The 17,046-nt window shown below is 41.1% G+C and overlaps 1 protein-coding gene across 1 annotated transcript in view; it reads right to left on the bottom strand.

The window, feature by feature from the left end:
* ASL (argininosuccinate lyase) overlaps nt 1–17,046 on the bottom strand; it is an 81,411-nt gene that overhangs the window by 55,510 nt on the left and 8,855 nt on the right. The window contains exon 2 of the mRNA XM_082246870.1: nt 15,823–15,875. Within this exon, the coding sequence (XP_082102996.1) occupies nt 15,823–15,834 (12 nt within the window). The 5' untranslated portion in view covers nt 15,835–15,875. The remainder of the gene's footprint in view (nt 1–15,822; nt 15,876–17,046) is intronic.

The following is a 17,046-nucleotide window of genomic DNA, read 5'->3' as shown; positions in this document are numbered from 1 at the left end:
TGAAACTTGATCATTGTTCATCTCAAAGTGTTATATATATATATATATATATATATAAGTAATGGAAAGTGAACTAGAGCAACGAAAAAGCAATACACTATAGATTACACTGATCTCCCTACACTGATTTCTACTGCCAATATCAATGCCATATTGAATACTAGGACTGCTAGTACCTTGAGTGTTGAGTCAAACTTATGCAATGCGGGAAGTCTGCGACTTTGCATCCTTCCTGCATCGCATAAGGGTGACCCGACACTTACTTTTTCCACAGGATTGTATTACACAAGTCTGAAGAACAATGCCATCCAATCCTGATACATCAGAAATAAAGGGTCATGTGCGACTTGTGTGCGTGTTCAGTGTGAATGTAGCCATACAAAGTGTATGTCTCAATTCGCACAACACTCGCACAAAAGTCGCACATGATGCATTTATTCAGCTGCATCAGGATAGGATTGCACAGTCGTTCACACTTGTATGATCCAATCCTGTATGAAATGTCAGATCGCACTGTGATATGCGTATAAACGGTTGGGATCTTTAACATTTCATTGCCACCTCCAGCAACTCGCATATGGCAGTGTCCAAAATGCTGTCATTAACATGTAAATATGGGAATAGGACAGCCATCATACATGTAATGCTTCTTTACACAGCTTTAGATCTCGACCCCCCAAGGAAAGTCAAATAAAGAATGGAACACACATTGTTGAATGTACAAAATTTTTTTTTTTTTAAAACATTCACAGGGTTAGGGTTAGGGTTAGGGTTAGTGTGTTTTCAATTTTTTTTCCCAAACGTGGGTACACTCTTAACAACTGAGTGCCATCAAAATATCATAAAATATTACAAAACTTTTGTAAGAAAAGGAACCAATAAAAACATAAAAAAAAACTTTTTAAAATTTGGCAATCATGTCGACAAAATCTCGCATTTTTGATTGCAATGCCGTTGCTGTTTCCTTGATTTGCTCGAGGTATGAGCAACATTGGAGTGCCTCACGGGTTAGTTTTGCTAAAGTGCAAGTAGGTAAATCATGATCTGTAAAAAAATATACAACTGAGTCAATGTGAATCACCTACATGAGGTCATAATAGAGAAACATTTGGTGTCCAGGTTATTTTTAATTACTCTCGAGTTAATACCTACCCTGTTCTTATGCTCTTTTGCCCTAGGCTCTTCTTCTTCCTCCTGTCCTCCTCTGATCCTGTTGCTGATGATTCTGCCGGTCTCCTGAGCTTACTATATATTCATTAGGGGTGTGAACGCATGATGACGTCATTGTGAGGGCATGGTCGTAATGTATATATATTAAGCTGCAGAGACCAGAGACGGGCAGAATGCACGGCAACAGCATCAGATGAGGACAGGAGGAAGAAGCAGAACCTAAGGCAAAAGAGCAGACAACATAAGAGCAGAAGATTGCACAGCAGAAGAGTGGAGAGGAGAAGATCCAAAGAGCAGAGTGGAGAAGACCGGATGAAGATATTTAAGAACATTTCATAAACGTCTCCTGTCGTTATTCACATACACTTCCATTTATGTGGTTAATGTGTAGGGGTACTATGTACCCCATACCCATTCACACAGTGATTGGTGTCCGGGATCTGGGGGCCACCCTTTGTTGAAGGTTGCTTCCAAAGTCCTAGGAACCCCCTGGCCGCATGACCCCCCAAAACCACCAGACAGGGTTGTGGGGATGAGGCTCTTGTCCTCCTCTACATGGGAGTAAGGTGCTTTTGGGTGTGCGGTGCAGAGGCCCCCTGGCCCAAAGCAACAAAACCCCCCCATGTTGAGGGCATGTGTCCTGCTGTGGTCCAGGGGGTGTTTGTTCCGCTTGCTCGTTCTCTTTCCTGGCCTGACAAGCTGCATGCTTGTATAAGGGTCTGGTAGGGGTTTTGGGGGTAACCCACGCTGTCTTTTTGTTGTGGGCATACCCTCAAACTCAATACCACACACAAAAGGCCTGGTTGTGAACTTGGGGGGACACCCACGGTGGGTTCTTCAATTTTTTGGTGTAGTTCCCCCTCAAAAATCTTCACAACGCAAGTGGCCCAGCAAGTCAGAGCATCCTGATCCGACTTACGGTGCGACTTCCATTCAAATAAAGAGGCTCCCATAGGGAACTAGTGTTGTAAATTGGAGGCTAAAAATAACACTGATAAAAATCATTCTGAAAAAACCTACGTGGGCACACAATTGGCTCTTGGACACTTGGTCCTGGTTCCTCCACAGTTTCGGAAGTGGCTTCCACGCTGCTTGCCAAGTTGCCAGGAGATCGGGGTTCTGACATGGCTGGGGATGCCACATCCTGGCATGATGCAACATCTGCAATGTAAATTTGTAAGGGAATACAAGAATATAAGGTTAAACAATCATTGCAAATACACATATTTCTATGATCCCACTACACAAAAATCTGTGACTACCAACCTTCTTGTTGCTCTGGTGTCTGGTCACTTGTTGACTCCACCAGAATCACCTCAGGCATAATGTCTTCATCTACATAATACAAAACATTGGCCATATCATAAAAGTCACAAGAGGTACATTTGTTAGGACATGGTGCCCTGCTTGATAGCTCTTTTAGTAACAAATATGAAGACATGTACATGGTTATCTACGAAAAATATGGTACATTAATGTTTGACTGTGCATAGGAACCAATTACCTTTAGTCGAATCTGTGCCACCATCTGGGCCCATGTCCTCCTCTTCTTCCACAACTGCCGATGGAGCTGCCAAACCTCTCCTCCTCCTTTCCCATTGTTTGGCACGGAGTTTACGTTTTTCTCCTATTTAAAGGTTTGAATAATAATCTGTGATTAATAGGAATGTTTGCTGAGAAGATTCGTGCAGGAAAGAACGTTCGTTGCAACACAATACATATATTTTTAACTATGGCTTCCTGACTTTTAATGTCATATACTAAAACATCAACAATAGATCGATCAAATCACGACATGACAACTAAAATGAGTAATCTAACTTTTTACATAGACATTATAATCTAGACATGTTAATACAACATACACCAAATTATAAAAAACATATTGCATGATTAAAAAAAAAAAAAAAACTTACTTTTTTTCAAAATCCGATGGATTTGGGAAAGCTGATCCTGCTCACGGTGTTTCAGGTCAGACCACCGTTTACGAATCTGATCTTTCGATCGCTCCACACCGAATTTTTTTACCAAACAGGCCACCACCTTATCCATGATGCCATCTTTCCTGGCATTGGGCCGATCGTAATTTGCCAACTTGCCATCATAGTCCATTTTTTCTAAAATGGAGACCATCTCCACCATTTCTGGCTTTGACATGGGTGTAGCCCTTGATTTTCGGGTGGCCCAATCACTTCGGCCCACACTAATTGAGCTCCCAGATTGTTGAGAAATTATTCTTGATTACAAGATTTTTCCACTGCTTCAGGTGTGAGTGTCGCATGTAGGCCTGATCTTCGGCACGTACACACCCCTGCACAAGCCCGCCACTGGAGGAGGAGTTGACGCCTGCGCTGTATTTAAAGGACGCCAGATCGTTCGGCCGACGATTCGCTAGCGGACATATCGAGAGTTGGAGCACGATCGAGCGGCGAATCACGACTTTTCCCCACAAACAAAGGTACGACTCTTTTAATAGAAAGTGTGTGTTTTGGGCCCTATACAGCTTTTATTAGGAATATCTTTATTATGTGCCAAAATACATGCTCTTTTAATATGTTTTGTGTCTTGCAGGCATATACTGTCCTGCAATATGGTGGACAATTACACCAGCCACAACTTTCTAATAAGTTTTATTGATGAGTTCAGGCAACTGCCGTGTTTGTGGCAAGTGAAGTCCGCAGATTATAAAAATAAAAAACTCAAAAAACAGGCCATGGAACATTTGGTGGCCTTCTACAAGCCCGTCTGTCCTGGGGCAAATTTTAATTATATACGCAAAAAAATAAACAGCATTCGCACTGCCGACAGGCGGGAGTTAAAAAAAATAGAGGAGTCCACCCAGTCTGGAGCAGGTGCACGGAATGTATATGTACCACGGCTGTGGTACTATGATAACATGCGATTCCTGGCAGACACCATGGAATCCAGGCCGTCAATTTCAACACTGCCTTCTACATCGGCAGAGGGCTCAGTGTCGGTTGATCCAAGCCAGGATGAGGATTTCCTGGAGGAGAGTTTTACTCAGGTATGGCATTTCACAATATATTGTCTGCTAAAATGTAATCATGTAACAAAATTATAAGCTAAACCATAATTGACCCTTTATGTAAACGGGCATAGCAAGGGGTTGGCATGACAGGCAACCGCCAGGGGCGCAGGCCAAGGGGGGTGGGTCACAAAAACATTGGCATTGTTTTATTGTTTATTTTAACAATCCACTCAGCCTGCACACCCCAGAACCCCCAGTTTGCAGGCGGATTCATGCAGGTGTAAAACATTGAGAGCTGCTTCATGCAGGTGTAAAACATTGAGAGCAGCTGAGCCAAAAGACCAGGAGACTGAGACTGCCTCTCACTGCATCCCCAGCACACCTCTGGTCTTACAAACACTGCTGCATCCCCAGCACACCTCTGGTCTTACAAACACTGCTGTAGCCTCAGCATTCCTCTGGCTCAACCTTTTTTAATACAAAACTAACAGCTCCTGCAAATGATCCATCCATCCTTGCTTCCATGTCTCTGGTCTCTCACTCTGGGTCAGCAAGGCAGGTGGCTTCCTTATTCCTGTTTCCCTGCACTGCTTCACCCTCAATGCCCTACATCAAGCCCTCTGCAAGTTCAGGCCCCTCTCTCTCTGCAACCCCCTCCTCTCTCTCTCACACCCCCTCTTTCTCTCCCTCTCTCTAGCTCTCAACCCTCTCTTTCTTTTTCACACCTGAGACAATGATTGCCCACTAGAGAGCTCTACACTGGGCAAACAAGGGGCAAATTAGAAACTTTTAATGCCCTTTAATTTTTTTTTGGGGGGGTGGGTTGTTGCCAAATACAGCTCCTCAACAAGGGCACTGGAGACCCTAGATACGCCACTGTATGTAAAGTCTGCTATTTGTTCACAATAATATAACAAACATGCATTTTTATATACACTTTAACATTCTAATCAATTGTTCATTTCATCAACAGGGAAGTGTCACTGAGGAGGAGCCAGGTTGCAGCCAGGAGCCTGGGGAGCCTGCGGAGCCTGAGGAGCCTGTGGAACTATTTCCACCACCACCTCCTCCTGCCAAACGGAGGCAAAAGAGGAAGCACGTGGATGATATCACAGACGAATTTATCCAGGAGGCCACCATAGCCCTACGTCGGAAACCGGAGGCCAATGAGTCCTTCGGCAACATGACGGCAAAAATTTTGGATAAGGTGGACCTCAGGCAGTGTCAGTATGCCAGAAAAATTATCCTCGATGTGCTGCAAAAGGCTGAAAACGGGATCCTTAATGAGCACAGCCATGCATGCCAGGAGCACCCGTGCCCTCCACCTCCACAACACCCACCACCTCGCCAAATGCCACATGGCCAGTGGCAATATGGCCAGCAGGATCCAAACCTGCCCTCATGGCAACCTGATTTCAGTTACCAGCAACTTTAATTTTTGTAACCCCCTATTATTTATTTTACCCCTGTTTGCCAGTTTCTATTTTAATTTTGTCCAAATGGACCTTTTTTATGTTTAGTTATACGGAAAGTATTGATGTTTTCTTTGTTTTTTTTTGCTGAGATACAAAAAATAAAGAAAATGAAAATAAAAAATGGCCTATCTGAATTTGTTAACATGTTTAATATTGTGCATAACCTGAAAAATATGTTTTAGACATTAATTCATACAAGAATTAAGGGTCATATCAATAGTTAGATCTTTGGTGTGAAAATACAAAAATAATGGTGAAGAGTTCAAATTATTTATTAAAAATTTGATAGAACAGATAGAATAGACAAACATTATCTTCATCATAACAGAACACATGCCTTTTTATTAGAAAAGTATGGCATTATGAGCAGCATCTTCCTTCTTCTCACATTTATCAAGATGAGCATGTGCTCCGCATTTCACCTATTTCTTGGACTTCCGCGAGCCGAAAGTTCTTTCTGAATAAAATGTTGAGTTTACTAGAGAAAATTCTTCCGGGAACTCATTTGGTTTGATCATGCGTGTTGGGATTTGTAGCTGTGTGTCGGCCGAATTGTGTACTGACAGGCGAACAATCGTCCGTTCTGGTGTCCGCAGACAAAAATTTTCATGTTTGCAAGAAAGACTTTTGTCCGCGGATTGTGCGCAGACATCTGTCGGAGGCACCATACTAACACGCGTACAATCGGCAGATCTTTCGTCCGCCGACGTTTGTATGCCGACGATCGGTACGTGTGTACGGGCCTTAAATCAGGATGTTGTCTGCATATGCTGCCACCTTATGTTCCTCTTCTCCCATTTTCACCCCTCCAATATCCACATTGTTCCTTATAGTCGCCAACAAAGGCTCCAATGAAAGTACATATAGGAGGGGCGAGAGCGGGCATCCTTGTCTTGTTCCATTGAACATTTCAAAGGATGGCAACATACTTCCATTTACGTTGACCGATGCTGTAGGGGGGTTGTATAGGTTTTTTAATCCATCAAACCATTTTTGGACCCACTTTTAAATTTTCTATTGTATCTGCATCTATCGATAAGAATAGAGCTGGGGATTTTCTGCTTCTCTCTTTTTGCAGCATTAATAATGTTTTTATCCCATTACCTTTACTTTCTCTCCCTGGTATAAACCCTGTTTGTTTGTTCCATATGGATCCACTTCGGCATCAGTTCTTTTAATCTTGTTAACACACACTTTGCGTACGTGTGTGTGTGTGTACGTATGTATATATATATATATATATATATATATATATATATATATATATATATATATATATACATACATACATACATACATACACACACACTTTTGTATATTTTTGTGTTAGCCTTTAGTAGTGCTTTTGGTCTGTAACTGGAGCATAGTGTTTATTCTTTCCCCTCCTTGTGTATGAATGTTACAATGTGCCAGTAACGACTCCCTCCTCATTTCCTCCCCTTCCCCTAGTTTATTAAAGTACTTACAAATTTTTGGTACGAATTGTTCTTTAAATTTTTTTTTTTTTTTTTTATATCTTATTTTGAATCTGTCGAGTCTTGGACTCTTTCCAGTTGGTGTATTGTTTATTGCCATTTTGCTCTATTCTTGTGTTATTGGGTCTTTTAAGTCCTGCAGTTTTCTACTGGAACTTTTGGTAATCTTGGCTTTCTTTATATATATATATATATATATATATATATATATATATATATATATTCCTGTATTTTTTGTTTCCTTTCTTTTGCTGCTTCCCTAGTCTCCCTTTGTCTCTCTGAATAGAGAGCGCTGTAATAACTATGGAAGATCTTTGCAATTTCTGTTGTGTAAACCATCTCTCCTTTATTATTTTTCATCTTTTCTATATAGTTTAGTGATTTTTTTTTTTGATTTTTTATTTATTTATTTATTTTTTTATATTTCTAAGGCTCCATGTACACGGGACGCTGGAAATGGCCGTTTAGGAGCAGTTGGGCGTTTTTTTTTTTTAGAAGCCCCTGAACCCATCTACATTTTATCTTATCTGTCCATGTACACCAGGTCGTTTGCTGGGCAGTTGTGTTCAGGGACTTTTTTTAGAACGCAATTATTTGCGTTCGAACGTGTGTTTCCCGGCGTTTCAAACGCAAAAACGCGACCGAACGCGATGACCCGCGTTTGGCATTCGCGTTTTTCCATTTTAAAGGGGAATAATTTTTTTGACCTCTAGGAACGGTTCTAAACGCAAACGCTCGCAAACGCCCACTAAACGCGGGTACAAACGCGACCGAACGGACGTTTCAAACGTCCTAAAAATTCCAGCATTCAAAGGGACTTTTAACAACGTCCCATGTACATGGACCCTTAGAGTTCTAGCAAGATGTTTTCCTGGTTTATTCCCTCATTTTATACTTGTCTTTCGCCACTCTATTAAAAACCTGTCTTGTTTGTTGTTCCATTAAGTCTTTTAATTGATCTCTTTCTCTATTTTTATGTATCTGTTCCAGCTTGTATATTTCTTTTATTAATCTTTTCCTTTCTCTTGCTTTTTTATTTCTTTTTTTTTTTTGCTGCTATGGAGTTCAACACTCCTCTAATAGAGGCTTTGTGAGCTTCCCAAATTGTGGCTTTTGAGACCTCAGGGGACTATTTCTGTAACCTGTATCCGTTCCTCATTCAACCTCCACATGCATCTTCTATTTTATGTTCCTGTAAGACTTATCCTTACTATTCCTGGGGCATGATCTGACAACAATGTTATCTCAATTGATGATTTCACCACTGATTCCAAGGCTCTATGTTCCAATAAAATGTAGTCTAATCGTGAGTACGTGAGTGGAATGGGTAATATTTTACCCGGGGATGTTGAGCTCTCCACACATTTTGTTGGTGTTGGAATCGTTTCTTCCATATCGCACTTAATTTGTGATCTCCAGCCCCCCAGTGTATGCGGCGCACTATCCATTTGTGGGTCCATACAGAAGTTGAAATCTCCTGCTAAAATTTGTACTCCTTTCTTAAATTCCATTAACTTTCCCAAAACCTCTTTAAAGTAACTCTTTGGATTTTTGTTAGGACAGTAAAAGGTTGGCCAATGTATAGTCCATCCCCTGCAGATTACCTTTCAAAAATGTATATCGGCCCTCCGGGTCTACCTTTCTGTCCTCCAGCTCGAACTTTGAATATTATTTATTTTGGGGACCTCCTTGCCCTCTGCTCTTTTTACTGCTGGGTGGTGCTCTATCCAGTGCACTCGTTGGATCTGTCCCCCCTATCCTTGGGGTTAAGGTCCATGATCCACTGTATGACCAGGGTCACCAGTTTTTTTTTGTTTTTTTTCCCCTTCCACTCCCTGTCCAGCAAAATCCTCTCCTAGCAATTATTGTGACCCAATCATTCCTTCGAATTCAAGGTTCAGTTTCTTGTTCTAGAGGCCGGTTGCCATTGCTCTTCGGGTTGCTACTTATATCTTATCTGCAGACCAACCTAGTATGTTTAGTATGGGGATTTCCAATTTTTTTTACAGAAGCCTTGCAATTCTTCTGGGAATCTCAGTGTTGCCTTAGGTCCATTTGTCCGGCTACCAGATATGCTGGGAAACACCAGTAGTACCGGATGTCCTGGTTTTTCATCAGCTCCAAGAGTGGTTTCAATAGTTTCCTTCTTAGTGTTTCCTGTGACGGGTCTGCAAAGATCTGGAGGTTGACACTTTCATATTTTATTGGTGTCTTTCCTTTCAGACACTCCCAGTTTTTTTTTTTTTTCTCATAGCTCTGAAATCTTATAATTACATATCTTGGTGCCTTCACTGGGATGCGTTTTTGATGTTCTAATCCTGTGTACGCTATTTTTATCTGTTCTGCTTCTCCTCTACCTAATAGTGGGTTAAAGATTTTCCTCCTTTTCTGTTAGGTCCTCTCCATGTATCGGTTCTGGTAGGCCAAGTATTCTCAGATTCTTCCTTCTGTTCCGGTTTTCTTGATCTTCTTCTGGTCTATATGTCAGGTTCCATTTTTAAGGCTCTCTTTTCTCCTTTTAATTCATTTATTGTTTGTGAGTTGCTATCGTGTCTCTTTTTCATATTTTAAACTTGTGACAGTAAATGGCCCAGATCACTATGTTTTGCTGTGATCTCTGTTTTTAAAGACAAAAATACACATATATATATATATATATTTTTTTTTCTCTCCATAAAAACAACCTGTGTAAAGATTCAAGACCAGATAACATTGACATTACTGTCCATTGCAAGAAGAATAAATATATTTTTATTCTTGAAAATATGTTAGTAAAATTAATCATAGATGTTCTACATCTAAAGAATATCTTTTTAAATAGGTAGCAAAATTTGATGTCAAATGTGCAGTTGCCCAGAACTGATGGGGTGGCCATTGACATCCATGGCCGTCTACTGTTTTCAGCTGGACTGGGTGATTACCTAAAGCAGGCATGTCCAACCTGCGGCCCGGGGGCCGCATGCGGCCCAGAGCCCCAGGCAATGCGGCCCACTGCCCCCTGACAATTTTTATTTTTTTTGATGGGGAAGAAGGAAGTCGGGTCAGGGGCACGGACACAGCGGCTTCCAACTTACGGTAGGCAGAGGCTGCCTCGGAAGGGATCATCCTCTAGTTGTGTTAAATTAGTGCTTGGGGGGGGGGGCAGCAGCGTGGGAAGGGCACGGCGGCGGTTTATTACTTATATACCTTAACTATAGTTTATATTTTATATGCGGCCCGAGAACATTTCTCTACACTCAATGTGGCCAAGAGAAGCCAAAAGGTTGGACACCCATGACCTAAAGCCTTATGAGGAACCCAAAGACAGCACCGGCTGAGGCTTCTAGGGGAAGATTAGCTAGTGGACTGGTCAGAAAACCTGGTCTGATCATTAATGATATTAACTAGTGGGATTGTCATTGGGTCTGCAGTGCACATCTACTGCTTTGCTCCATTGACCTAAACACAATTGGTTGTTTGGTACAATAGTCTGTGTGTAGTCATGTGCAGCACAGGTGCTTTAGGGCCATGAGATCATGTCTACGTTACCAGTCTACATAGTGTCGAATGCTGGCCATACATTTTTGGACGAGAATGTTCATACGAACAGTCGTACCAAAATTCTTTAAACATTTGATTAATGGACAAATGTTGTTCAAAAATTGTCTTTTGCTTTAAACATTCAAATTTTGAAATTAATGTAATTTCTGAGCAATAACCACATACACTGCCCGAAAATTCATTTGATCGAGAAAAGTTTTCCCTCCTGCCTGCTCCTTCGAATTTTCCCCGTCACTGCAGTCTAAAACAGACATCGATCTGACCCGACTAAGGATTAGAAAATCAAACAAATTTTCTTAAAATGAAAATTTCCAAACTAAAATCTATACGTGTATGGCCAGCATATAAGGCCAGCTATCGGAACCACTGTAGATGTGGGAATAGGCATGTATGTACATAAATATTACATGACTGCTTTACATCACATTACATGCTTTGTTCAGGACTAGAACATTGTGAAGTATGAAACCAAATACAATGCACACAACTACTGAGAAGCACTCAGCTGGTGTTTTGTACTTACTGTTCCAGCACAGTGAAGCGGTTAAGATAAATATACGAAATCTTCCAAGCAGAAAGGGTTCACTGTTTAATCCTGATCACAAGGCAAAAATCGCACAGCATGGTTACCTGTTCTTTACAAGAGTTGCACAGAAAAATGTAACCCATTTCCCCAAGTCTCCATTAAAACAGATGTCCATCCAAAAATAGTCGCCTTGTACATAAATGCCTATACCTTGTTTAGGAATTCTAGTGGTAAAACCTCTGCATCTGAGAACGAGGCTATTGCGTCTTTTGGGAGCAGAACAGGAAACACTAATGGCGGTTTCTACGATTTATAAGGAGCCAGAGAGTGATTTAGCTCATCAGAGCCAATCCATAATTAAGGTAAAAGTAAAGCCCTGTAAACACGTTCAGATTGAACGATAATCTGATAGTTAGTACACAGCTTTCGTCCAAAATTTTCCGAAGAGACAAACATGAAAATTTTTTTTGTACAATACCAGATTGTACGATTTAAGTTTAATCAGTACAGTTTCCATCTGAAACTACAATACAAATACATTATATCACTTCTGAATTTTTTTGCTGTTGCACGAGAATTTTCATACTTTAGTAACCTATTAGTTTTCAATATGAAGACTAGCATGCAAAAAAAATATAAAAATAAAAGCGGACGATTATTTATCCGATAATCTCATAGTGTGTACCAGGCTTAAAGCGGTTGTAAACCCTATAAAAAATAAAATAAAAAAAAAAAACCTGCAAGACAAAGGCATAATGAGCTAGTATGCATCGCATACTAGCCCATTATGTGTAACTTACCTTAAAACGAAGCCCCGACACGGACCCCCGGACATCGATGCGGGCGCTGCCATGATCCCTCGTCGTCTCTTCCGGGTTTGGCGGCTCTGGCGCGCTGATTGGCCGGAAGAGACGGCTCCGGCGCGCTGATTGGCCGGAGCCGCGATGACGTCACTCCCGCGCATGCGCGCGGGAGTGATTTTTCCGGCAAGCTCCCGGCAAGTTAATTGAAGGTCCCCCCGGACCTTCAGAGCGCATGCGCCGCTCGCGCGAGCGGCTGCATGCACTGTAAATATCTCCTAAACCGTGCCAGTTTAGGAGATATTATTTGTACCTACAGGTAAGCCTTATTATAGGCTTACCTGTAGGTAAAAGTGAAAAAAGCGGGATACTACCGCTTTAAGGTTTAGTGGACTAGCCCTTTAATTACGTTTCCTACCATTATCTTGTACTATATCTCAGCAGTAACTAAATGAATGTGCTTGTGTGCCATTTCCCACTGCATGCTCAGCATTGTACATGTTAAGGGCACTGGAGGAAAAAAAAAAAAAAAAAAAAAAAAAACCTGCACTGGCCAAAGCAGCCCAGGTATGACCTTTTAGAAGTCAAGGATGTAATTTATGAATAATACCAGTACTCAAAAACTGAAGATTTGACACTGTTTTTAGATCATTTATTGAATACCACTGTATAAATCCAATGAAAAAGAGAAATAGCCAAAAATGATTTGTTTCTAAACCTAATCACATAATTTCAGAAAAACAATATCACTTTCCCTAAACATCTTACTGTACATGGAAACAGAGGAGTGATGGCAGAAAGAGAACTAGTGGTCTAGCAAGTCTGCCCCATTTTTTTTTTTTTTTTACTTTAACGTTTTTTGTCTGAGAATAGATCTAGGTTTATTTATCCCAAGCATGTTTGAATCTACTTACTGTTGACTACCTACCTCTGCTGGAAGTCTATTACAAGCATCAACAGTTCCATTGCAAGAGAGCACTTTATCATTTTACTGGAGTTGGGCTTCACCTCGTTTTGTATCAATGTACATTTATAAACAATGCGTTGGTGACTGTTATTTTTCCAGTGCGGTTAATAAAGTTGATGAAGAAAACAGCTTAAATAGCTGTGCTACCTGCTAATTATTGTTTAACAAGTCATAATTAGATGGCCCAGTACACAGACACAGTGTACCAAGCTAATCTAAGTGGCTCAGTACCCTGTGATTGCCAATCACCACGGGCTTACACTAAGGATAACTCTCTTTCCCCTTACGTGAAAGGAGAGGAATCAAAGCAAGTTATAAATGGAAATGAGAAGAAAACTGGTCACACACCGCAGTTGTAATCCAATAAAACGTCCTTTTTTCTTCAAACATGGGACAATAGCACAGGATAGGTTACAGTTGACATATTTCACACATAGGAGTGCCTAATCATAACCTGCGGTACCACTGTGGTAGAGAGCCGGGGTCAGCACCTACGAGTTATCCATTACATACCACACCTGAGCGATATTTTGTTCTCAAGGTATAAATAGGAATGAATGAATGGGTTTGAGCCATTCAATTTTACTAAGATTTTTTTTTTTTTGGGCACAAACTAGTAATTGTCAGTGAAATGGACAGTGCAGAAAATGGTAATGGTAAAAGGGTGTTAAGGCTGGTATTCAAGTGGTTAAGTAACCCTGGCAGAAGAAATATCCCTGAAATAGAAGGGCTTTTATATTCACTCACTTCTCTGGCAGCTTGTATCTCTTACCTTCCGTCCAGCACTGTAGCCTCTGTAAGCTTTTTGGGCACTGAACACTATTGCTGCTTGTGTCCCTTAGACATGCGATGTGGCTCTTTCCTCCAACTTCTACATCACTGCTGAGTCCTGTAGTGGCAAAGGAGTTGGAGGATGGAACCATGGTGGGGACAGGAGACACAGGTTGTCCCACACTCCTGGAAGTGACAAAATTTACTGAGGCTGCAGCACTGGAGAGAAAAAAGAAGACACGAGCCACCAGAAACATTGAGAGTATAAAAACTCTTCTATTGAAGGGACGTTTCTACTCATTTTGTTTTCAGTCTGACAGAATTTCTTCTAAAAGCATGGTCATCACAGTAAACAATTCTATTTTAGAAGGTAAAATATTACCAGTCCTTTGAGCCTCAGCGACTAAGACCCTTAGCCACATGCTCTGGCTCCTTCTTCCAACCCCAACATAAGGCTTGGTTCACACTTGTGTGGGTGGTTCTCACTGCGGGTCTGCATCTGTTACCGCAGCCGCAACCACCCACACAGAAAAAAAAAAAAAAAAAGCAGGTGTGTGTGGGTCTCATTATTCCTAATGGTACCTGCTCGCACTGAAAATCGCAGGAATCACTTCCCGAACTGGGAAACGCACTTCCATTTTCTGTACGGGCTGCAATTTTACAATATGGAGCAGGGACCCTTTCCCTGCATTTTTTAGGAGGCATGGCAACACATTTAATGTAATGGGCGGCTGTGCCCTGGTAAAGCGTTGCTCCCAAGGGTTGCAGCTGAGTCCTGTAGGGGGTCAGAGGAGAAAACCATCGTGTGCAGTGATGGACACAGGTGTCTTTTGAAAACTTCCAGAAGTGACAAAAACAGACAAAGACAAAAGGTAAAAAAGACATGGGCCACTGGAGAGGGGAGTGACTATAAAAGCTCTATTGGGGGGACGTTTGTTCTAGATTTGTTTTCAATCGGATGGGGTCCCTAAAGCATGGTGTTTAACCACTTGCCGACCGCCGAGAGTACATATACTGTGGCGGTCAGCCCCGGCCAGGCAAAGTGACGTATATATACACGTCACCGGCTTGTGAGCCAATAGCGGGCGAGCGCGCGCCCGCTGAGGCGCGCGCCCGCCGAGGCTCGTTCACTAAGGAGTCAGTGCGTGTGACCGGCGGACCCGATGTCCGCCGGTCACTCGCAATCGTCGGTAGAGAGGGAGAAAGGCAGGCAGCTGATGTAAACAAGCCGCCTGTCATTCTCCCCTGTGTAAAAATGGAGATCAGACGGCCCTACTATGTAGAACCGTTGATCTCTGTTTTTACAATAGTAGACATGTCCCATCACAGTTAGAAACACACCCCTAGGACACACTTAACCCCTCCAATACAGTTAACACCTTCCCTGCCAGTGTCATTTTTACAGTAACAGTGCATATGTATAGCAGTGATTACTGCAGTAATGTCACTGGTAACCCCAAATGTGTCAAAAATGTTAGTCAAGGGTCCGATCTGTCCGCCGCAATGTCGCAGTCCAGCAAAAAAAAAAAAAAAAAAAAACCCTGGTCAGGAAGGGGGTAAAATCTTCCGGGGCTTAAGTGGTTAAAGAAAACACTTCTGGTTTAGTAGGTCAGGTAGTTTCAATATTACCAGTCCTGCGAACCTCAATCAATAAAGCTGGCTATGCACTGATAGTTTTTTCTAGTTCAGCCTGCACACTGAACAAAGAATAAATAAAAATAAAAATGAATGGATTCCTCCATCCATACTATACAGTGCGCATGAATGAATCTCCTCCTGTGGCTATTGTATATAGATAGCTGGCCTTGCCAGTTGTCAAAATAGTTGAATACCAGCTGCATCTGATGGGATGTAGCCCCTGTTTGGCTGAAAATTTTCCAACAGGCTTCTTTGACAAACAAACAATTGGCTTGGCAAGCAGAGCAGAGTGAAATTCAAACAGTGTATGGCCAGCATAAGAAATAATTAATAGGTTATATTTAGCAATCAGCTCTGCCACCATTTTAATGTTTCTTTTTAGAAAGAAATTGATAAATTTCTAGCTATCAAAAATGAACCTAAACTGTATTAAAGAAGGAAGCCTTTTCATATCCAAAATCAAAATATTACCTCAGATGCCATAGCTTCAGTTCAGGGATATCTTCACTTGTACAGGAACAGATCTAAAATAAATATGGAAAAATATGAGATCTTCTTTATGAAAAATCAAATATCTATGTACTCTGTATATGTGTATACACTGTACAGATGAATTCACCATCTGCTAATACTGCGGGCCAGAAAAAATAAATAAACCAGGTTAAGGTTAGAAATTTAACTTCCTATTTCTTAAAAAATATATTTTTTACAAACGTTATTCATAGCAATCATAAAATTACAGGCAAAACAGGATTGTGGCTTTAAAGTTGTGGGAAAAAAAGTGAAACAGTGCATGCCCTAATCATGCATTCATGTTTAAACTCGTATATTGAAAGTTTGCAAAGAATACAAACATCAGAGACCATAGTAAAATGACAGCCAATAAGTGTATCATAATGTATACAGCACAGAAATGTGAAAAAGTCAATAAATTAAAGAGAAAATAATGGATAGCAATGCAGACATTAAACTAAGCCATAATTCTCAGCAGATGAAGCCTGCTAGTCCTGAGACAGGGCCAGTCATAAATTAACATACATAAATTAAGCTGGATACACACCATCCAACTTTTGTGGTTAGATTTCCTTCAGATTTACCTTTTCTATGTAGTGCAAGGGCCTGCCAGATTGCATACAAAATGAAAGTGTTTAGGTTTGACCTCATATTATATGGTTTTGGTAAGTCTAAAGGAAAAAGTCTTCAGAAAATCTTATAGTGTGTATGGCCCTTTATTCTGTTCAAACAAGAATAATAATAAGTAGGTAGACAATTGTCTTTCAGGCCAGGCAAAGATGGCCTGACATCCATCAAGTATTGGTAATTGCAGTACAAAAGAAGAAGAAAAAAAGTGAGGAAACAAAAGCGAAGACACAGAAATAAAATAATAGTAAAATAATAAAAAATACACACGAGAAGGAGAAAACGGGGGGGGACAACAGAGTTGGCTATGTCTCACAGTGGTGTAGAGACAAAGAAGTTAAAATTGGTAGAATATCAAAGACCAGGCCTTACATATACAGTTATACAATTAAGGTTGGTTCTCATCCCAGGCGATCATGTGATCTACACGATCAATATTATCCATTTCACAAGCCCATGCAGCCATCGAAGGAACCTCCGTTCACCACCAGTGTCTAGCCATCAGCTCTATATTTTTTTTTAACATTTTAAATTGTAAATCAGGTTTTGTTTAAA

This window comes from Pelophylax lessonae (genome assembly GCF_965119305.1).
Source record: "Pelophylax lessonae genome assembly, chromosome: 2".
Lineage (NCBI taxonomy): Eukaryota > Metazoa > Chordata > Amphibia > Anura > Ranidae > Pelophylax > Pelophylax lessonae.
Note: the sequence above shows the minus strand (reverse complement) of the source record. Positions and strands in the feature narration are given on the sequence as shown.